This window comes from Lepisma saccharinum, chromosome 13 (genome assembly GCF_977018435.1).
Source record: "Lepisma saccharinum chromosome 13, izLepSacc3.1, whole genome shotgun sequence".
In the NCBI taxonomy this organism is placed as follows: domain Eukaryota; kingdom Metazoa; phylum Arthropoda; class Insecta; order Zygentoma; family Lepismatidae; genus Lepisma; species Lepisma saccharinum.
This window is the reverse complement of record NC_139241.1, coordinates 37,426,590-37,450,990: the sequence shown is the minus strand read 5'-3', so window position 1 is coordinate 37,450,990 and position 24,401 is coordinate 37,426,590. Positions and strand designations below refer to the sequence as shown.

Sequence of the window (24,401 nt, the reverse complement as noted above, 5' to 3'; positions counted from 1 at the left end):
CAAAAATTTTATATCCTTTAGATTTAAAGTAACTAATTTCTCTGATATGGCGAGACTTTCAGAGATATTATTTTTAATGGTTTCACTCTTGTGTCCTTCATCTCTACGACTAAGCATAATAACAACTTCAGTATTTATACTAGAAGCCAACATTCATAATTTCATTTGTCGATGACAGTGTACATAAACTAACACTGTGATAGACGAAATCGGTGGACTATGATGTACGGATATCCTGTGTTAAACACTAGGGGCTATCGTCTGTCGCACAAATCTATGAGATATAATAAGGTTTCTTAATGTTTCTAATGTTTAATTCCAAATATTCAGCTTCTTCTTAACTGAAATGAAGTTCAGAGCTTGACTGGTAGATGTCAGAGGCTTTCCAGTGTCAGTTCCATATTCAAAATTACCTTAGCGTCAATAATAAAGACAAGAGTAGAAGTTAGATCAGTTATTTGGTTTATCTGGCCAAAATCTACAGCTCCAATTAAAAACCATCCTGAATCGTAAGCGTGGTTCAAGTTTGATGATCGTACAGCATGCAGTTCATTTATTTACAGGATTCATACATCCAGGGACTCTACATAACACTTGATACCACTACCATCTATCTGCCAAGTTCTGAACTTCATCTCAGCAAGGAAGCAGCTCATTATCTAGAACAGAACATTAGGTATTAATTAGGGAACCTTACTTTCTGACTTCCCCTCGTATGAGAGAATCCCATCAGGGGATTGATTACAATAGCAAAAAAACAAGAAATGGCGATTCGGCTGTGTCAAGACAACCAGTCCGTCATTCCTGGTTCCGAATGCGAAAATCCTTGCGTAAATCTTTCTTGTGTTTCATATGTTCCATGCCATGACAACCACAGCACGCAATTTAGTTTCTCATTGTCAATCCATTTCGTGGTATACTGAACGAGGAGGATATTCATAATTGCCTTCGAGGGAAAAAGTTATTTTCTCTGCCGTAACTCATGACATTTGCTTCGTTATGTAACGTCGCCAACAATGAGTAAGTTCGCGGAACTCGGCACTTATCTACTCTACTAAGGATTACGGGGCTGGACTCTTGTCACGGAAAGAGAGAAGCAGAAAGAAATATATAGAAAACAAAAGAAAGAAGAGATAAAGTGATTCAGAGAGAGAGAGGAACAAATAGCAAAACAGAGAGAGAAGGAGAGAAAAGTAAATAGAATGAAAGAGAGATAAATACGAAGGACAGAGAGACAAGGGACAGATAAAAATAGATAAAAGATGAAAAAGAGAGAGACGGAGAGAGATAAAGTAGGAAATGCAGAGAGAAAGAAAGAGAGTATTAAAGAGAAGGAAATAGATAAAATGGGGAGAAGAGTAAGAGAGAGAGAAGGATAAAATAGGAAAGAAGAGAAATGACGAAACAGAGACAGGAAGAGAGAGGGAAATAGAGGGAAAGAGATAGAGAGAGAAAGGGAAAAGAGGCAGAGAGAACGGTGAACCCTTTCAATGTTTTCGGAATAATATCAACGGGGGTTCATCGTCCCCCTTAATTTTCAGTGGTAGCGTTGCCGCCTTGTAATCAAGGGGTCCTAGGTTCGATACCCGGTGGAGGCACAAGTGGTTCGGATCCCACTTTAAACTGAGGTTCCAGTCCCGATTAGCCTTACTGTGCATCAAGTGGACTGAAAACAGCAACTCAAACAAATACACATACATAGCAGACAGGTCCCACATGGGGGTTCAGACGCCAGAGCTTCGTCAGTCTGCAAAACGCAGCACGCGGTGTACATGCACTTTAGGCACATATCGGTACCAGAACTACAGTTTAAACTGGGATCGAGGTTTGCCTCCAGCGGGTATCGAACCCGGGACCACTTGATTGCAAGATGATGACGTTACCACTAGGACATCGGGATGGCCCAGGGTGTATTACGTGAAAGAGAGATTGGCACTTGGGTGCCTTTCGGTGGGTGGGTACACATTTCTTAATCCCAATTTGCAGCCAACTTTGAATAGTGTTTTTTATTGCAGGTTCAAAAGTTTTATAATTAAGTTAAAAAGTAAAGGATCGAGAGGAACATACGTGTGTTGCAGAACACACACACGCACCGCTTCCCGTGGAGGAGAGGTTAGCACATCGCACTAGGACTTTGGGGATCCAGAGGTTCGAATCCTGGCCTGGGCATGGATGTTCGTGAGTGTTCATTCAATAATTTCATCATATCATCACTCATCCCCATCTTCGCAAATTAGCCAAAAGTGGCACAAGAAGCGAAGGAAAATAAAGCAAATCAACCAATCAACACACACACACACACACACACACGAATGTATATATTCATATGTGAGTGTGGAACATAAATCCCCCCCTCTAAATCAGATTTTTTTTTCTGTGGCACTGTAGAGTCATGCGTATACGCTGCACTTATTTGCATTGCACTTTGTTTTGTTACTGAAACCTGGAAGCAAATTTTTCACATGAAAATTCGCTTTCACTGTAGTAAAGAGAGCGTTACCAAAGAGAAACAGGTTTAATAACCTCCCCGCACATCCACCTCGACATATTTTATGCAATGTGTCATTAACAAGGTTGTAAATCAGTCTTCCTTACATCATTGCCTTATATAGATAGGATTTTTTTATATCAGCTGCAAGTTTCCTCGTAATATCAGCCAGCACTGGCGACCTTCCGTAGAGCAGAAATAAACCGGTTGTCCCTCCGAAGGTCAAATTTCATGACCTTCCTGCATCTCAGATTTCTTCAGCTTCGACTGTTCTCTGCACCTGCGTTACGTAAGTGCTCAATGAGATAAACTTCCTCGACTGTCTCGTCTCAGATCATAGACGGTTCATGAGGTTGGTTTGAGTTTTGGTCTTAAGTCCATTTTATACACAGGAAGGCTAACCGGAACTGGGACTACAGTTTAAAGGGGGACGCGAATCACTTGTACCTCCACCGGGTATCGAACCGGGAACATCTTGATTACAAGGCAACTACGTTACCACTACGCTTCATGGGGTTGGTATGCGAGGCGTCCTAGATGAGGGGAGATTGGTTTGTAGTTCCCTTCTCCCCAACAACCATGGCAGAATAAATAATTTTTTTAAAAAAAATAAACAAGAACCGTTAGATACAATTCCATGTACTAATATGAATGAATGTTTTTTTTTTTTTTAGGATGCACTGGCATATGTGGACATTTTGCACCCTTTAATGTATGTGTGGAAATACAAAGTATATATATCTCATCTAAAATCCTTACCTTATTGTTAAAAAACGGGTGTAAAAATCCCATTCAGAAAGGTTAAAAGTGCAAGTTTGTAAAGAGACCTATACAAGACAAACATAACACATGATTCAGTATACTGTCCACTTTCAAGTCCACATTATATAAAGTGAGATCCGAACCTATATGTGCGTCCACCTGGTATCGAAAGCGGGACCCACCACTATGTCATCGGGGAGGCCCACTCTTACTTTATTCCTCACGCCCCTCCAACTACAAGCGAACCCTTCTCCATACCTTTGGAATGCTGGCTACACGCTGTCAAGATCACGAGGTCTTGCCTTTGTTCAAATCTTATTGAATTCTATTTTCGGCGAGCGGTCTGACAGATGTACCATAGTAGTTACGTCAATTTTTGTTACGTTGTCCTTCCAATGCCCCATTACTCATTTTCAATTTCAGCAAAATTTTAAAATTGTAAATATAACTAATTTTGAATTAAAGAAAATAAAGAAACCATTGTTGCAATTTTTGACCAATTTTCTTTACTTTGCATGGATTATGTTACGTTTCTTTAATTAAACAATAATAACTGAAAACTGTCTACAATAGCCTTCTAAAAATGTAGAGTTACAAGAAACGCTTTAGAAATTGAAGATATTAAAACAATTTGTTCACGGTGCAAAATCAAAACAACAGCTATCAACGTCCATAGTTATTAAGGTAGCTAAGGTATGTTGAAAATTACCAAATTAACCAAGATAAATGTTTTGTTGTTAATAATTATTGCGCTATGTTGTAAAAAACGCTTCTCCTTTACTTACCAGTTCTTTTTTTATTTTTACATGGGTGGGAAATTTAATAGGCTAGTGGCAACACTGTTGTATATACGCCATGAAACGGAACCGGTGCTTCTCACTTATACCACATGTTAGTTTGACATCTAAGCTACCTCACAGTAAATGGACTATTCCTTCCAACGTTAGGCGCATGCGCAGTGACGAGAGAAATGGAGTATCGTTGAAGTAGTTGTGTAGTCAGAACCCCACAATTTTTTAACATAACCTGCGACCTGCGTTGCGAAAGAAGAGGGGACACTTTCTGCTGAATATTTCCATCATTTTGCAGGGCAATGTTTGGGCGCATATAGCGCAACCTGTGGCTGATTTGTTAGCTCGATGGGGCTGGCAGGTGCTCTACCAGCCCCTGACTTTGATTTGATCCCTAAGATGTAGCTTCGGAACTGTTCCAGAGATTCTTCAGGCAATAGACCGCTCCATTTAAACCATCAACAGAACAGGCACTGCTATAGAAATACTACGACTTCCACATCGTTGGCAACGGTTGTAAACAATACTGGTGACTACATCGAAGGGCTGTGAAGTTTTCACAGAGGTATCTCTTTTTGTATCATTTGTAAATAAATAGTTGCCACTATTACATTTTCAACCCACTTACTTAACCTCTCTTCACCCACATCAGAACACTGGAGAGACACGAACCACACACCCGAACACGTAGTGTTTTTTTTTTTCTGCAAGTATGTATCGGCAGCTTTTGTAGTTGAGAATTAAACTAATAACATTTTATTTTATCGAAAGGTAGGTGTGCGTGTGTGTGTGTGTGTGACTACAAGGTTACACAATAATTTGTTGAACATACCACAATATTTTGAGTAGTTCTTATAATGATAATAACAAAACAATCTGAAGAGTTCCGGATTCTTTCTGCATAGAAAAAAGCACTGTACCTCCCGTACATACACACACATACATCCCCCACAGATATACATATGTATACTTATTACACACACAGGGTCTGGCAAAAACCTAACGGTTTTTAATTACAAGAAAAAAGGTATTTCATGCAACGAAGTCAATTTAATACATGTTGTACTATCTCAATGCAGGTTACTACTTGTGCTAAAAGTTAATTTTAGGATGCAGCTTTTGTTGTATATTATGAACTTAAATAGGATGACTGTCCGAGTCCTCCAATCTCCCCTTTCAAACCTTGGCGGATTGAGCAAAATATTTTTATGACCTCTAAAATATAGCCAGAAAGGAAATAGCACAAACAAAATTCATCACCAAGAAATACAATGATTCAATGTAACATAATTAATCATGTATGAATATTTCAGTATAATTATTACCGAACTACTACTACTACTACTACTACTACTACTACTACTACTACTACTACTACCACCACTACTACTACAAATAATAATAATAATAATAATAATAATAATATACAGGGTGTTTAAAAAAGACTGACCAGATTTTAAAACATTATATATAGTGACGAAAACAAATTACAAAAATGAAACAAAGTGCAAATACTCACAAAATAATAAAGTTTTACCAATGCTATTACAAGTGCTCTATGTGTCCTTTATCAGCCGCACGTCAATATCAAGTCGATAGCTAAATTCATCGCACACTTTTTGCAAGGTGACTTCTACTGTAGTCACTGCTGCTGATATCCTGTGTTTGAGTTCGTCTAGGTCACGAAATAACGGTGGAACAAAAAACACGTTCCTTCAAGTATCCCCACAAGAAGATGTCGCATGAGGTCATGTCTGGAGATCTTGGAGGCCAAGAGTGTAAGGCATTGTCTCGGAGTCCCGTGCGCCCTATCCAGCGTTGAGGCAGTGTGTCATTGAGGAATTGTCGTACGTTGTTGTGCCAGTGTGGTGGGGCTCCGTCCCGTTGAAATATGAAATCATCAGAGTCCTCATGAAGTTGTGGAAAAAGCCAGGGCTGCAGCATTTCAAGATAGCTCACTCCCATCACTGTGTTTTTCTCATAAAGAATGGGCCATAAATCTTGGTGTGAGAAATTGCACAAGAAACGTTTACTTTTGGTGAATCTCGCTCATGCTCTACGAAGATTTTGGAGCCCCCATATCCGCACGTTATGACTGTTAACTTTACCGCTTACATGAAATGTAGCTTCATCAAAAGAAATCAGCCGCGGTAAAAATATGTCGTCTTCCATGTCCACTAAGAGACCATTGCTAAACTCTATGCGTTTCCTATTATCACCAACAAGAAGAGCTTGCACTATTTGTAATCGGTATGGTTTGTAGACCAAACGTTGCCTTAACACACGCCAGACGTTGAGACTTTCTTGAGCTTCGCTCAAACGCTTGCTGAATTCTTTGCACACTTTCATCACAAGTGCAAGGTAGACCTGAACTCTTACCTTTGCACAGACATCCTGTTTCTTCAAACCGGCGATACCAACGACGAATGTTCTTCGGCAAAGGCGGATCAATCCCAACACGCTGACGAAAAGCACGATGGACTGTAATCACTGAATCAGTCTTGCATAACTGCAGAACACAAAAAGCCTTTTTTTGAGCGGTCGCCATCTTGCAACAGATTGAGGTTATGGCAGTGGCGTCTCCTGAACGCATGCGCAGCATGCACCACATGCGTTCAGGAGACGCCTCTGGTTATGGACAGGTTCAACGCGCGGAGTGGCATGTAGTGGCGATTCCCTAAAATTGTAGGCCACGCCCATTCGAGTAACACAACTTTCATTCACGGGATGTCCATCGTTCCATAATTATAACGTTTTACAGTCGGGTCATTCTTTTTGAAACACGCTGTATTTTCCTCGGAGTACGCCATTCGGTCTTCCATCAGAAGAAATGCTTCTGAATAATATCAAATTGTGCTATTTCTTATATATTATCTGTTAATTTGTTATTACATTTGTGTTTTGTTATTTTTTTGTTCATTGTTAATAATTTCAACTGTGCTGTGACTGGAATTTTCGCAATTATTAAATAAATAAATTGCGATATGAGCGTGAAGCTACAGATAAAGTAATTATACAGACTTAAAATTAAAGAGGGAGGTCCACATTCCATTTTGGTCAACATTTATCGTCAGTGGCGTTAAAACAACACAGCGAAATTGTTATACTAAGCGTCTTTTTAACACCAATGATAAGCCTTGACCAGCATGTGGCGTGGTCCTCCTATAACCACTGTGTGTTTAACATCAGTGTATGTTTTGAGGGCTGATACCGAAATAGATACACCAAGAAATGTGGGAATAAGGTGGCTTACCATTACAATTGGGGATTCTTTTTCCTCTTCATCTTCTGGCGTAGGGAAGCTGCCTGTCATGATGAACAGAGCGGCGAAGGTCACGAACAATGCGCTGCTCCTCATTGTTGATTCTCTGAAAGAAAAAGATGGAATAAATCCGTTGCATGGATATGATGTTTGTTGCACCTAAAGAAAATCATGTACCACTTGATACAAGATTTCCATGGATTAGTACAGCGAAGCTTAAACTTTCATTTATAACTAGCTGACCCCTTTGGCGGAGTCGTTATCACAGCACGCTGTGACGCCAGGGGACCCTGGTTCGAATCCTGGCATGGGGTTGGTTGCTCTTTCTAAGTGTTCCTTCACCAATTTCATCATACATTCACTCATTCTCATCTTCGCGATTAGCCCAAAGTGGCAGAAAAGCGAAGAAAATTTAAAAAATCAATCAGTCAAACATTTATCGCAAATCCCCTTAAACATCGCAGTGTGGTGGTGGTGGACTGATGGTGTGGGCTGGAATCAGTAATGGTAGAAGGACTGGTCTCCAGATCATCCGAAATGGCAGTTTGGCAGCCCTTAGATACAGTGACGACATCCTCAGACCTCATATCATTTCATACGCAGGTGCAATTGGTGATGGTTTCCTTTCATGGACGATAATGTCCGTCCGCACAGAGCTCTGTTGGTGGACAACATACTAAAGGATGAGGGAATCGAGCGTATGGAATGGCCTGCATGCTCACCGAACATAAATACTATCGAGCATGTCACTTGGAAGACGCGTTACATACTATAAACATAACTCAAAATGAAAAATAACGGTTTCATATATCGGAGACACATTTCTTCATTTTTACAGAAGAAACTACTTACGGAAATGAGTTTCTCTAAGGTTTCCAACGTTCGTCGAGGTATTTTCTTTCATCGTGGAATCTATTTGACCGGGAAATCATGTATTTTTCAAGAGAAATATCTCACCGACGCACAATTACCATTGCTTTCCCTACGTGAACCGGATGCTGCATACGTTTGATGACGTAAACCCCTGTCAGTATTTCCAACCCCATTTTTTTAAACTATGCTTGCCTAACCTAACCAAAGCTAACCTAACTTTATCGGAATGGTTCGTGGGGCTATCCGTGAATCGTTCGTGTGGCTATCCGTCAGCTACCCGTGCATAATGTACAATTTGCACACATGACGAACACGATAGTAGGTATTTTTCGGTGAGGAAGGTTGGAAACACTGCATACCCACTAAGGTTGTCAAGTTTTGCCCGCCATATTGTGTGTTAAGGAAGCGAAAAAAGGAGTAACAAAAATTACTCTCCACGTGAAAAATTGTGTTTGTTTTCGTGTAAAAAGCATAATGGCACCTTGAACTATGTTCCGCAATACACAATTGGTAAGTACGAACCATGCGAAACACAAAATATCAGATTTTAATATGTCTGCGATCTATGAAACTGGTACCCAAGGTTGATGAACTTTTCGATGCATCACCTGACACAGTGAAACGTGTAAGCTGGCTTTCTCTGAAAATATCATGTGTAATCTCAATTCATGCATTTTTAGTACATTGCACACAACAGCATTTGATGAAAGTACCCTTTGATGCATTTCCCTGTACATTTTGATGTACCGAGGGTGCATGATTAACAGATTATGCACTTCAATATGTTACTGAAGTAAGAAAATACGCATATTTCTGTTAAAATTATTTTGACCAATTTATCTTTTATTCTTGTGGACCTCCAGAATCTAACTCAATATTTTGAAGTCCTAAAGTGCAACAACTATTTATTAAAGTTGCTCATCAAGTAGCTATACACTTTACACGATACAATTTATTACAATACTCATATTTTCATTGTAATAATAATAATAACAACAATAATACTCCACAGCGAGGAATATTCCCCGTACACACCGATGACTAATAAACCTCCCCGATAGAGTTACGACAACGTCGTAGCTTTGTAATCAAGTATCCCGGGTTCGATACCTGGTGGAAGCACATAATGGTTCGGATCCAACTTTAAACTATAGGTCCAGTCCCGATTAGCCTATCTGTACATAAAGTGGACTTAAGACAGAAACTCAACACCAACCATGACTAATGCAGAATATTAAGGTGGCTCTTACAAGTGTCGAATTCGCCAACTTCTAGAACCATGGACGGAGATTATAATATAAATCGGTTTATTATCTTAGTTTTGTTATTTGTTGAGTCTATCGTAAAGATGGTCCGGGGGCATTGGTTCCCGCAATCCCCCACCTCCTAACCAAAATGTTCATGGGTCGGAGAGAAATTTATATTAATATTAAAACACTCCAAAAAACCTATTTAGAAACTTTCCATGTTGTTCACATCCAGTTGCAGCATTGTTAACTATTGTACTTGTAGAGATTTGGACGATGTTGAATATAATGTAATAATGTGCATCTTGATATTATTTTAGCAAATAGTCAGTGTGTAATTAATTTTATAAATATTGACCCGTGACTCAACACTTCGCTGTTCATATTCTTCTTTAACTAATTTTAATACTCTTTCGTTGTTTATATATATATGTGGGTGTGTGTAATTGATGTTTTAGTCCACTTGATGCACAGTAAGGCTAATCGGGACTGGACCTACAGTTTAAAGTAGATTCCGAACCACTATGTGCCTTAACCGGGTATCGAACCCGGAACCCCTTGATTACAAGGCGAAGACGCTACTACTGCGCCATCGGGGAGGCTCATATATATATATATATATATATATATATATATATATATATATATATAGATTTATTGATTGATTTGAATTATTTTTCTTAGCTTTCGGATACTCACGAACATCAGGATGAATAGTGATAAGATGAATTGAAAAAAACAATCACCATTATATGAACGACAAAACACAATCCCCCCAGGGAATCTTTGTTAATGAAGTTGAATATAAACATAATAATGCGCCTCTTGCAAATCCTATTGAGTCCAGACGCCAGCGCCTCGTTGCCCTGCAACATTGCAGTTATCGGCAGTTGAGGCGATTAGTGGGGCGTAAGGGGGCAGTTGCCCCCTTTCCTTTTTGCCACTATTGCCTCCGCACTATGTTAAACATCATCTACCAAGGGAAAGTCCTCGTACAATACTACGATACTTTTGAAACAGTATGAATTTCTGTTACCACTTTATACTTGTCAAATATCTGTGAAACTACGCGTCCGACAGAAAAATTGTTTCTACAAAAATTGTTTACTTTTGTAAGTGGAATAGAAATATTAAAAAATAGATTTCCCTTCAAAAAATCGAGTGACCTTGAAATGACCTCGAAAATGCACGGAAACATGCATACTTACATTCGCTTTGCCCCTTAAACTCCATTAAATTTTATTTGAAACATTTCGTATACATACATACATACAAACTTAAACACACACACACACATATTTGAAAAACTACTTGCACACCCTGCAGACAAACGAGGCTCTGGCGTCTGCACGCATGCCAATAAAAGTATTAGCAATCTCTAATATTAATAACTATATAAAAATATGGACACTTATCACCTCCACCAAGCTGTAGAATATATTTAACTTTTCAATCGTTCTGTTTAATAAATGGCCGTCTATTCTCCTGTAATATCCACTAAATTTGAAGAATTCGCGATCCCCTTATGAGGGAATGGCAATCTCCTTGAAGTCCGCGAACCATAAGTTGAGAACCGTTGATTCAATACAATGTTATCTGCAAAAGCACATAGCAGCACAGTCTCCTTGGCGAGTTGGTAAACGTAGCTATGCTACAGACGCAACAGTTTTAGGTTCGAATCATTGTCTTTGACCAATCATTCATTTCATCAAATTATCATTCATCCTCGCCGTTGCGATTAACCCTGAGAGATAGACGACGAGTGTAAAATAGAAATAGAATCATATTGATCGTCGAAGGCAGAATACTGAAGACAGAAATCCATTTAAGAGAGTCATTGCATGTCAAAGCAACTAAGTTCTGGATCCGGGCGTATACCATTTGCCTCATTTTACGTTTTGAGTACATGAAGAATCTTGGTTTTTCATTCCTTACAACGAATTGTTGAAAGCCCACCTTGCCCATCTTTATGTCCACTCAAATAGGATACAGAAGAACTTTCAGAATCATCAGCAAGGCAAGAATCACTCACAGAGAGGTAAAGGGATAGGGAATATAGGAAGAATTAGAAAGATGTAATGGAAACGATAGAACGAGAGGGAGAAGCAGATGAAGAAAAAAAGAGAGAGAGAGAGAGAGAGAGAGAGAGAGAGAGAGAGAGAGAGAGAAAAGGGGGAACCCCCGAAGTAAGGCCGCCTCCTCCCGCATACATTCGAGGGTATGCGCTTATGTCCTGGTATCTTTAAATAAACCAGGACGTCAGTTGTTTGAATTTGATCGGTTCCCCCGCCTTTTAATTTTCATATTTATTTATTAATTATACGTAATATACAAACAAATAAAACATACAGGTAATGGACAAAATAATATGAACACCAATGCAATTGCAGAAAACTTGTATTAGTAGGGGGGTTGGGCCCCCCCTTGCCTGAATGAGAGCTTGTATCCTACGTGGGATAGACAAATAAAGGTCCTGTACGGTGTGAACTGGAATACGTAGCCACTCCTCGCACAAAACAGTCTCAAGTTCCGAAAGTGTCATTGGAGGTGGAAACCGATTACGCACTTTGGCCTCCAAAATACCCCACAAAGGCTCAATGATGTTAAGATCGGGGGACTGTCGACACCAGATGAGATGTTCTACCTCATCACTGTGCTCATCAAACCATGCATCAACGCACCTAGCAGTGTGAATAGGGGCGTTATCATCTTGGAAGATGGGGCATGCATCGGGAAACAAAGTCTGAACCATGGGATGGAGGTGGTCACCCAGGATGGTGCAGTACTTCTCTGCGTTGATTCTCCCACGCAGGACGACAAGTGGGCCAACACCATTCCAAGATATAGCCCCCCAAACCATCACAGACCCCCACCATGTTTCACGGTAGGCACTAAGCAGTCAATATCAAATGCTTCAGCAGGAGTTCTCCACACATAAACGCGTCCTGTGGTCTGAAATAATGTGAAAGACGATTCGTCTGACCATATCACATGTTCCCATTGCTGCTGTGTCCAATTCTTGTGCTCTTGGCACCACCTTCTTCGTGTCACTGCATTACGTGGAGTCACCAACGGTTTGGGGATGGCAACTCTGCCATGAATGTTCACAGAATGCAGCTCCCTTTGAATGGTTTTCGTTGATACAGGGTCCTGGAGGTGATTGTCCATCTCTGCGGTTATCTGGGACAGTGTTGTCTTGTGCTTTCGAGTCACTATTCGCTTCAACACACGTCGATCCCTGTTGGATAACTTTGTTTTTCGCCCACTATTCTCCTTTGCAGACGTTGTCTTTCCATGTTGTCTGTAGGCTGTCAGAACAGTTGACATTGTGCTCCGTGCTACACCAACAAGTGTAGCTGTTTTTGTCACAGATGCTCCAGCCAGGCGGGCTCCTATGATCATGCCTCTTTTGAAGTCTGAAAGGTCGGACATACCTGCATTTGACGGATAGCTGACTGCTCGCATGCAACTCACACCAGCTTCTGATAGACTGATATGTTTGCTTTCATCGCCACTAGATGGTTGAAATCTCTGCTGAGTGTTGTTCCTTTTCCACGACGGCGTATATAGGCCTTTGCAAACCAAGGTGTTCATATTATTTTGTCCATTACCTGTATATAATACATAATATGAAGGTGATACAAATAGTACAAAGTGTAGACCCATTTTTGTGCCCAGAACAGGCCTTGTGCGTTAATTTATGTCCTAATATATTATGAGACAATAGTAAAGATGAATATTTATAGAGTTTTGTTTCAATTATGCGTATTTGAATTTAATGATAATTTAGTGTTCAGTTGTACATTATTGATAAACATTCTGGGGACCAGAACAGTGGTTTAGATGACGTATGCGGCGTGGCAAGCGTATGTTAAAAGGGGATGAAGTGTTGTGAAGGGTAGGTTGGGTTGCGATTTGGTATGTCCGGAACCTCTGTACTCGCTCTGGGTTCCAGAACTCGAACTAGACAAAGTACTTTCATTTCTGGTTCGTGTTTTTTTTGTTTTCTTTTGTGTATTTTACAAGGTGGTTTCTTTACTGCTTGTGGGAATCAAAAGCCTCACCGCTGACTCATGCAGTGTTGCGTGTCGAGGACAAGAAAATGAGAATGGCAAGGGAGAAAGAAATTCAGACAGAGAAGTAGAAGGAAAGAGACATAGATAACGATAGAGAAGGAGAGCAAGGAAGAGAGGACGTGAAAGAGATAGGAACAGGAAGAAAGATATAGAAAGAAAGAGACATTGAAACAGAGTAAGTAAGACAGAAAGAGAAAGGGGGAAGAAGTAGATAGAAACAAAGAAATAGAGAAACCGGGCAAGAAAGAAGAAGAAAAAGAGAAACAGAAAAAGAAAGAGATAGAGAAAGAGAGCAAGAAATGAAAACGGAAATAGAAAGAGATAAGAAAAAGAGACAGAACAGAGCAAGCAAGCAATAAACAGAATGCGAGGAAAAATGAGAAAGAGATAAAGAAACAGAGTAAGAAAGAAAGAGAGAAAGAAAGATTTTTAAAGAAAGAGACAGAGAAACAGAGGGTGAAAGATATTGAGATACAGCTACCAAGAAATATGAAAATGGAGAAAGAGATAGCAACAGGACGAAAGAGGTGAAGAAATTGAAACAGAGCAGGGAAGAAGGAGAGAGAGTAATTAAGATAGTCAGAAAGTTAGACAACAGAGGGACAGGAGAACGAGATATCTACACACCTACACATATAGACAGACAGACAGACACAGAGAGAGAGAGAGAGAGAGAGCAACAATATAATATTTTCAGACACGACCAAAAAAGCAGAACCACATCATAATATTTCGTTAAAAATAATATTCTCTAAGCACGCCACTGCTATCAACAGGTTTTCATTTGACTTGAACAAAATCTTTACAAGTTTAGTGCGTCTTTCGTTCATTTATAGATTATTTATTTTTCAGTAATCTCAATAAACGCTTTAGTTATTTTTCATACATGATAAGATAGGTGTTCAAAAGTTATCAAATGTTTAAGACCTCCATATTCGACACAAATATGTAATGCAATACCAAATTTTGCAATTAAAGCAACGATATGAAAACAAAGAAAATATAATATTAAGCAAGAAGAAATTGTAAGCTATGTTGTATTAAGCTTTTACGGTTTGTTACTTATCATAACTGTAATTTTATACATTTTAATGAAAATAGGTATGTGTTGTCAAATCATACTATTTTAGTTCTAGTGTACGTGTTGAATTGAACTTTAAACTAATAAAAATCATATATTACGCTGAAACAAGTCATCCGTTGTCTTGTGTAGCAATATCTTATCACATCCAACGACGTTTTCTTGAGAATTTTTGCAGCATAAAAGGCATGAGCGTGATATATGTGTTTATTAGTTTAAAGTAAAATAAGCAAGAAATGTGAACAATTAATAAAAATATATAAATTGAACCGTATTGCTGTGACTATTGCTGATCCACTAAATAACAGATTATGAGACATAACTCCCTAACGGTTCTTTTGTAGGTCGTGAATGATGTTCCTCTCTGGTAATGTTACTATTTCTGCATAATTGCATACCATTTTCTATCTTTTACATGATTATTGAGTAAACGAACGAGCAAAACTCCTCTTTGGCGTTGAAGTTGTGAAATTCGAGCGTGCGGAAAATTGTAGACATGTGGAGAGGCTGGTTAACCTTGTCACACTTTTGGTTTCAAAATATCCACGTTTCATCACATGATAGGCATTAAACATGCTGTTCTGTATCGAGTTTGTCTGCTCACACAAACATGGCACACATGCGGTCCTTCCATGCATCACGGCAGTATTATTAAGATAAACATGTTATCGTCGGACCAACTGACGTTTCGTGATTTTACTATTCGTGCGTTTTGAGTGGGTTAGGAATACTTAAGTCTGGTTTCCACACTTTCCAGATTTTGTTATTATTGATTAACTAATTAATTAATAATTAATTAATTATTAACATTTATTTAATTACATATTTTTCATTTGTATGTATACGAAACAAAAATGACAAATGTCGAAGAATTAATGTTAGGATCGATATTACATTAATTTTTTGCTACACATTATTATATGTTTTTGGATTCATTCATTAATAGCTCTCTACCTTAACAGGCAGGTTTTCCACTGCAACTTCAGCCGACCTCCATGGTTAGCACAGCACGCAACGACTCCAAGGTTCTCGACTGCGAATCCCGGCCTGGATGTTGTTTTAAGTATCCTTTCAACAATTGCATCATATCTTAATCTTCAAGTTTAGCCAAATATAGCAGAAAAGCTACGTTAAATAACAAAAATCAAATAAATTATTACTAATGGGAAAATGGTTGTATGTGAATTCTAATTTGTAATGTTTTAGTTCGATGGCGGATTAACGATATTCTCCCTGGTGTTGGGGGCGGGGCGGATAACTTCCCACAACTTTCATCCACTATGCTAGTTGTAACTAATTCTAATGTAATGAATTGCATTTAAAGTCTCTATTGTTGTCATTATCATCACAATGCGTTGTTGATTGTTATGCTGACTTGCCGTTAACCCCCTCCGTAGCGGAGTGGTTATGGCATCCTGTGTTGAAATCCTGGATAAGTCGTGCGTGTTTCATTACATTTTCTTCATCTATTTCCCATTCGGATTCTACTTTAAAACTGTAGGCCCACTACCGCTTAACCTATCTGAGCATAATTGGATGTAAAGCAAAAACTTCAAACTTTACTATTCGCCATTTATCCTCATTAATCTACAGGGTGTCTGATAAGTCACTCCCTATTATTAAATTCTTATATTTTTTATTTATTTATTAACCAAATTGTTTATAACTAGTATTATTAGAAACACCACATCTTGAGGTTTTGTTCGATACTGCTGCCTGCCTTCGGACGCCCCTGTGCTTTTTCAACACATTCGTGTGGGTTTACGCAGTGGCGCAGGAACGGGGGAGGGGATTACAGGGCTACATTGTACCTCCCCAAATTTTTGAAGGGTGTACTGTACCCTCCAAATCCGTAAATCAAGTTGTACCCCCTGTACCCCCATTTGGCAATTTGACAGCAGACGCAAGGTGCTACTGTTAAAAGAACAAATTTTCAATTCGCCCAATAAAAATAAGTGCATATTGTTTGTAACTTTATAAGCAATATCTCCCTTACTACAGAAATTCTAACCATTGTAAACTTATTCTACTACATTGTGCTTGCTACTAGTTACTTTATTGATCTATGTTCTTGGAAACCTCTGTAAGGAGATGAAAATTGTTTAAAATGTGTGTGGAACGATAGAATCACATTTGCTCTCAGAAAATCACGCTGCAGACGAATGCTCCTTTGCGTAAGGGGGGTACACTTTTCTAAAGATGTGGTCGCGTCGATTCGAAGATAAGATACAAATCATCATAAGAAGAGTACATGACTGACCCTATTTTCTTTTGAATATTTAAAATGAAATTTTCCGAAACGAAATATTTATACGAACGAGACGAGACACGACAGACCAACTTGGGGGGTACAATGTACCCTTGTACCTCACCCATATTTGTCATAACTTTCTAAGAGGGTATTCGGAAAACTATACTTAAACCTATACGCATTAAGATATTTTTTTTAAAAAAAATAGAGTCCTGATTAGCCTACCTGAGCATGAAGTGAATCTAGAATAAGCTTTAATAACTTCAGAGTGGAAATCGAAACAAAATTAAGCACAAAAAAGAATGAGAAGGACCTCACCACACAGGAGACAAGATGAGGCTGTGATAATTCTCGACTCATCGCATCGCGATATCATTCCTAGGTGAAATGAAATTTTCCCTAGACATTTAAACAGGGTGCAATTTACGATTTTATCAGAGGAGGGGGACTTATTTTTACCAATGTATTAGGTATACTTATAATTGGACGTTAATTGCTTAAAATGTAATGTTCATATCGAATGCAACACAAACACAATGTCATTTTAAGTTAAACCCTAAAGTCAAACTGTAAGAAAATTACATTAGTCAGATGAATGCACGAGATAAATGAGACTCACTGCAGGTTCTATTGGTAGATTTTGCATTAGATTCACAAGATCTTTGAATGAGATGGGAATGTTTGATTGATTTATTTGATTTATTTTACTTCGCATTTCTGCCACTTTTGGTTAATCGCGAAGATGATAATGAGTGATGATATGATGAAATTGTTGGACACTCACAAATAACACCCATGCCCAGGTCAGGATTCGAACCTGGTAACTCTAGCGTCATAGCGCTCTATGCTAACCCCTCCGCCACGAAGGCAGACTAGGTGGAAATGTGTTTTGGATTTTCTTTGTAGATGCGCAATCTTTAACTGTGACGCGCACATGCTTTTGCTTACATTAAAGTTTACCTCTTACATAAGTGAGAAATTGACATGTTACCCTAAAACACACGCATGTATCTGCATTTAATACCACTACACACGAAAAGAAACCTTGGCCGGCTCTTCACATTGTCCACCAAAGATTGCAAAGAAAAAATAACTTTTGAGAGTATGGTTTTCCTTTCTTCCTCTGAGATCTGAAGGATTTCGGTTTTTTATATGTATTGATAGTACTTTCAGTGCTTGAAGAGTGTCATTAGGTACAGCTAATAATATACGGTAACAAATAAATGCTTTGTCAAATGTTTCACAAATATTTCAAAGTTAGACTTCTTACGAGTCAACAGGGAAGCATCTCAACTCAGTTTTTTTAATTTTTTAATACAACGCCCTACAGATGCGTGAGTAAATACCAAATACATGGTTTCTAAATGGCATTGTATGTGGTACACATCTGCCATAAATTGTTTAAAGATATTTTTATGCGTAGCTATGGGACTTTAAAATTAGAATTAACTGAACTGAAGTGGAACTCTATGAGTATGATATACTCAATAATGTGATTTCTATATCCAGTGGGTGGGAGATGATTATTCCTGGTTGGGGTGGCTCAAGATCCTCCTCACCCCCTTTAATCTCAACCTGCATTAAAATGAATACATGTACGTATCTTTGTTCGCAATTTTTACGTTTCGAACTCCTGATTTTCCGTTCCGTTAAATCCAAATAAGCCCAGAACGAGGCCCACAGCTTTATATATTTCAGAATTGTTATCTGGTTTTAAAATCTGTTTAAAAAAATCAAAGAAAAACAAAGAAATATATATTTATGCAAATCTTGGCGATCATAACTACACGTAAGCTAGATAATGAATGCGTGCTGTTATATCTCTATTCTCTTACTATCTTTTATCTATTCATGTAATAATAACAATACAATATTATTTTACATATTTAATTAATATTTTAATTTAAATAAATATAATTATTCTAATTATTATTATTTTTTATTATGATTATTATTGCGCTACTTGGTTGGACCCCCCGAAATGTATTTCCAGATACGTGTCTGCTAGGTGTAGGTAGGTGTCTGTGAAGTAGTACGTGTATATATATATGTATGTGTGGGAGGCTGAATTTTGTACCCCCAAATGGAAAACGTTCCTGCGCCACTGCGTTTACGGGTGCCCAATAATGACAGTTGTGCCTGTTTACGAAGCCACCAATTTGAAACACTGCCTCAGTAGACCACAGAATGTTCTCAAAAAGTTCAGGCCAATGATCATTCCAACCCATGAGACTTTCTGCAAACTCCATTCTTCTGTCACAGTCCACAGGATTGATTGATTGATTGAATTGGTGTTTTAAGTCCACTTTATGCACAGAAAGGCTAATTGGGACTGGACCTACAGTTTAAAGTGGGATCCGAACCACTGTGCCTCCCCCGGGTATCGAGCCCGGGACACCTTGATTACAAGGCGACGGCGCTATCACTGCGCCATCGAGGAGGCCACAGTCCACAGGAAACAATTGCCGAACGTAATGTGGCTTCCATGGCTTAAAAGAGAGATGTTTTTTAAGAATGGTTGCAATTGCATAACGTGACATACCACTTTCACGAGCTCCTTGACGCAGTGATTTCTTAGGGTTCCTCGTGAACATTTCACGCACTCTGTCAACATTCTCTGGTGTCCTCGAATGCTGGGGCTTATGTGGAGATTAAACAGGATGTCAAACAAAACCTCAAGTAGTGGTGTTTCTAATAATACTAGTTCTAAACAATTTTGTTAACAAATAAAAAAATTATGACAATTTAAAAATAGGGAGTAACATATCAGACACCCTATAGAGTGCCTCCCGATGGAGTAGTACAAAACGTTGCCTTGTAATCAAGATGTCCCGGATTCTATACCCCGTGGAGTCACATAATGGTTCGAATTCCACTTTAAAGTGGATTAGCCTATCTGTGCATAAAGTAAACATAAGACAATTAAAAATCATAAACAAGAAACCTGTCCCTAGGTCAAATGCATATAAGAGAGGCAGTGGAGTGGCGAAGTGTTTTCGGACTACTAAGTCTGAGCTTTCAGATTCGAACCTGAATAAGACATGTATTTATAATTATAATAATAATAATAATAATACATTTATTTATTAAGCGGGCGAGGTTCAGCCTATAGGCTGCTCTGCCACCTAACCCTTGTCAATGTAATGTTACATGCAATCGCAATTTTACCAGTTCATAATTGATCCTCATCGTCGCCATTAATCCAACAGGTAGAAAAGCGACGTAAAACAAGCAACGCAGGACTAGGAAAACAAATTATGTCAACAAGAGTCCCCTCCCTCCCGCACGCGCCCAAGTGAGCTGTGCAGAAACTGGTAAAAAGCAGCGTTTTCCGATCGTGTTCCCTGCCCGTAACCTTTTCCTTGCGTAAGATGGAACCCATCCACGCATTACATAACCATAAGGAGGTCATGTGTTTGTCGAAGAAACGTGTGCGTAACGCAATAGTGCGAATGAATCATTTCCTGGGGATGACAGGGGAACTCTGTTGCCGAAGATCATTTCTAGACGACACAATCGTGTCAACAAAGCGCCGGGTCAATCGTGTAGTAATCCTAGCAGACCCAGATATTGCTTACATGACAAATTTTAGAATCATCTAGAGCAGTGGTTCTCAAACGGTGGTACGCGTACCCCTAAGGATACACGAACGACTTGAAGGTGGTACGCGATCAGCTCGGAAGAGAAATGTCGAGAATTTCAACATTTTTGCTGCAAGTTGTGTAGAGCAGACTTCATGTTTCCGACCTCACAGCTTTAACCCTCAGCAGTAAAACAAGGCTGGTTTTGTCACCGACACTCATATCTTTGTTTCATATTTTTTTAAACAAAATATTCTAATAGACTAAAGTTCGAGCCGAATCTCCCCATGAAAATTTCAAGTGCACAACAAGGCATCAAGAAACTCTGTCAGGCTATGCAGACACATCCTTCTCACTAGAAACTGTGAGGATTTAAAATAATAACTCCAAAATTGTGCTTGACAGTTTGTTTACAAACTTATTTTTGTTCTTTACTTTTTTTCAATAACTCTGGAAAAATACATGAAAATTACATTTTTTTATACACTTCTTGGCATACATGTGTTTCACATTTTTATTTTTGTAATAAATCATAAAGATTGTAAACGTAGCAACACCTAATAAAATAATAAACGTAGAATTCTAATGTTTATTTGTTTACCATCTTTCCATATACAGTCCGAATGCCATTCTGCAGATACACTATTCCTGCATATCAAAAACGCCTTACCAATCAGACAGCCAAAAATATTCCCCAAGTCCCATTATTTGGAGAAAACCTATCGTGAGGATACATTGGACGTTCAGTTACGACTAAAAGGGTACAATGAGAAATGAGAAAAAAGTTTGAAAACCACTGATCTAGAACAAAACAAGAATCACACAAAAAGGAATGAACTGGGAGAGAAAAGAAAGAGAGGCGGAAATCGAGAGAGAAACAAAGTGAGAGGTAAAGATCAGTAAAGGAAAGAGAGGAAGGAAGGAAGAAGGTAGAGCGAGAGGGGGAGTTAAGAAAAGAACGGGGGAGACAGAGAGAGAGATAGTTAAAGAGAATGGGAGATACAACGAGAGGAAATGGAGCGAAAGAGAAATAGAGAGAGGGGGAAAAGTAAAAAGAACGACACACAGAAATAAAGAGAGGGGAAAAGAGGTAAAAGAGCGACAGACAAAAAATAACACATTGAGAGGGAAGGAAGAGAAAAGGAAATGTAGGAAGGAAGAGCGAGAGAAAGTGACAGAAAGAAAAAGAACTGCACAAAAATAAAGAAAGAAAGAGATGCTTTAGAAATAGAAGAAAGAGACAAATGAAGGGAAGAAAAGAGGTAAAGAAAATAAAAGCTAGAGAAGGAAAGAAAGAAACTAAGGGATACGGAGAGAGGAGAGAGAGATTGAAAGAACGTAGTAAGCGAGTAGGGAAACAGAGAGAAAGACAACGAAATAAACAAGAAAAGAAGAAATAAGAATGGAGTGAGGATCCTTGAAGCACAGGCCACTTGATAATACTAGTTCATCCAACCTTGAGCCCACCCCAACGTTACTGCTCATCTCAAGTGAGTAGGTTAGTCTCAGAATCTAAACACTAGTCTCGTTTTCGTCTCTTGCCTGGTTTAGAGTCTTAGACATATCATACGTGCATCTTTTTCAGCGTCTCTACACAGGATGTAGAGGCTAATAACTTTAATAACATTTTTTGTCAGTTCGACGCTAGGAGTCTTTTTGAATCTATGCATCTCCGCTGTACAGTTTCCACTAATGAACTGCATTTACAATTACGATGTGATTTTCAAATCTACTGCATTATAGTTTGCCCAAGTCCTGGAAAAGATCTGCTAGTCATGGTGTGAATTAAGCTTTTGGCCTGGGTTTAGGGGGCACTCAGTGGCGTAACTTTGATTTCATTTTGGGAGAAACCCTTCTTTAAGTATATGCAAATTTGTAAATTTGTATATGTTGCCAGTCAGTAAATTAAACTATTGCTTTCCGGTTCTACAAGAGAACAGTAGTTCTAGGTCGTTAAATCTTACGACAACATTTACAAGTAATTGACCCCGATAAGCCGGACTTCGCTTAATCCGGACAGGAAAAAAAGGCAGAATGCAAGGTTTTAAAATGTGGCTAGAAGTCAACAATCGCACATCATAATAATATGGATATCGCGTATGTTCGTACTGCATTGTATGTACAGTATTGCTTTATATTCTACTGTACTGTATAGTGTATTTAGGCCTATGCCATTTAAATACACCTTTGTTGCTATAAACGGAGTTTTAATGCACTTTCTACTGTTCTTTTAGTTATTTCAGTTAATCCAGACTTTCAACTTATCACCCCATTAGTCCGGATGAAAGAGGTTTTACTGTATACACACAAAAAGAGCTATCGAAATAGTAACACCGAACGCTTGACCAAATTTAAATTGCCATGTTCAAACTTAACGTCCATCTAACCTATCTGCAAGTTTCTTGTGAACACTTAAAGATATGTAAAATATCAGGTTGGTTATTTGCAGATTGGTGGACTTCTTTAATCCACAAGGCTGCAAACTTTACGCAGGGACATGTTTGATGACTGGACCATTAATGGACACGAATGATTTCTAAGTTGTGTTTTCTCCATAGATTAGAAACGGTATCCTACATGATTTCAATTCCATTATCTTTGAGGGGATAGAAACATCCCTGGCAGTGATAAAAATAATTTCATTTTTCAGGGTATAATTTAGTTTGTATGTGGGTGAGGAAGGGATCTCCGCCATACCTCACCCCCTTCCCTGTAAATTCGCACACTTCTTCTAGTTCAGATTCTACACAGGCTAGTTTTCGTTTTTATCGACGAGACCTGGGTTTGGTACTTACAATTTCTGTTTGATGCCAGGGTTTACAATCTTAAGTGTAATAGATTGATACGTTTAAGAAGGTCCTCTCTCCTAATAATATCTTATGTGTGAATAGGTCTCTTCGCGCTGCCCGCCCTAACATGAAAATGAAATCCTTCTATGTATGTACAAGCAGAACTACATGTGAAAGGGAGCAAAGCGAATGCATGCAACAGAATTGAACGTAAAACGTAACCAATATTAACCAAAATTAAGTACCAGAATAAACGTCAAAGAAATAACTTAACTATACTCCGTGGTGTAACAGCCCCTTTCACAGAGCGAGAGTTCTTATTGTGCACTCATAAAGGAATGATCATGGCCTGGCCGGAACTCGAAATCGGTACCCTCATTATCGAAGTGGCTTAAAGAAGTCAACATGGCAACGGGACAACTTCATTTTTCTTTAGCATCACTTTTCTGTCAGTTTTTGTTAACCGCGACGATGAGGATGAGTTCTGATACGGTGAAGGAACACTCTCACTTTCATGCCCACACCGGGATTCGAACCCGGGACGCCCCGCGTCATAGCCCTATGGGCTAACCACTACACCGACAAGTTCATATCACAAACATGTTGGTATCACTATTGCTTAAAGATTTACAAGTCTCTGTAAACTAATAAAGCATAGAAACCCACACATACCTATGACGAGAGTCGAAGGCAGGACCACAGTCCTCACATCTCACTATTTCCAATGCTGTTTCCATCGTCACCTTTCAGACATTACTGTGAAATCCCTCGATAAAAGTCGCGAGGTTAAATAACATTTATTTTTTCCAACACATTCTTCTCTAACTTGAGGTTATGCAAAAGTTGAGCCCATTTGATTGAAAGCACCTGGTTATGTGATTACAAGGTAAACTTACGCTGCAGGACAAGTTCATTTGAACAAAAATGTCGATCTAAGTGTTAGGTAATTATCAAGTACTGCATTTACCTGAATTGTAACGAATTCTTCTTTTCTTAAGCCTGTTTTGAATGGTACTTTCCAACAAGAAAAGAAAAGTTAATTACGAATCATTACATTTTTTCAGTTGGTGTTATATAAGTTCGCATACTTCTATCATTAGGTTTAAATGTTTTTGGCAGATTTTCTTTTCTTTAATTGAGGCAGTGTAAAAACACTTCATTCACATTTTTCACATACCAACTAATTTATAGCGATTAATA

The 24,401-nt window shown here is 38.7% G+C and overlaps 1 protein-coding gene across 3 annotated transcripts in view; it reads right to left on the bottom strand.

The window, feature by feature from the left end:
- Positions 1–24,401, bottom strand: part of LOC145996918 (uncharacterized) — a 45,728-nt gene that overhangs the window by 8,068 nt on the left and 13,259 nt on the right. For 2 of the 3 annotated variants that reach the window (XM_083133490.1, XM_083133491.1), the window contains exon 2: positions 7,295–7,409. In XM_083133490.1, coding sequence (XP_082989616.1) covers positions 7,295–7,399 — 105 coding nt within the window. In that variant the 5' untranslated portion in view covers positions 7,400–7,409. Of the gene's footprint in view, positions 1–7,294; positions 7,410–23,873; positions 23,958–24,401 lie in introns of those variants that run through there. The other variant, XM_083133489.1, reaches the window with a different exon arrangement.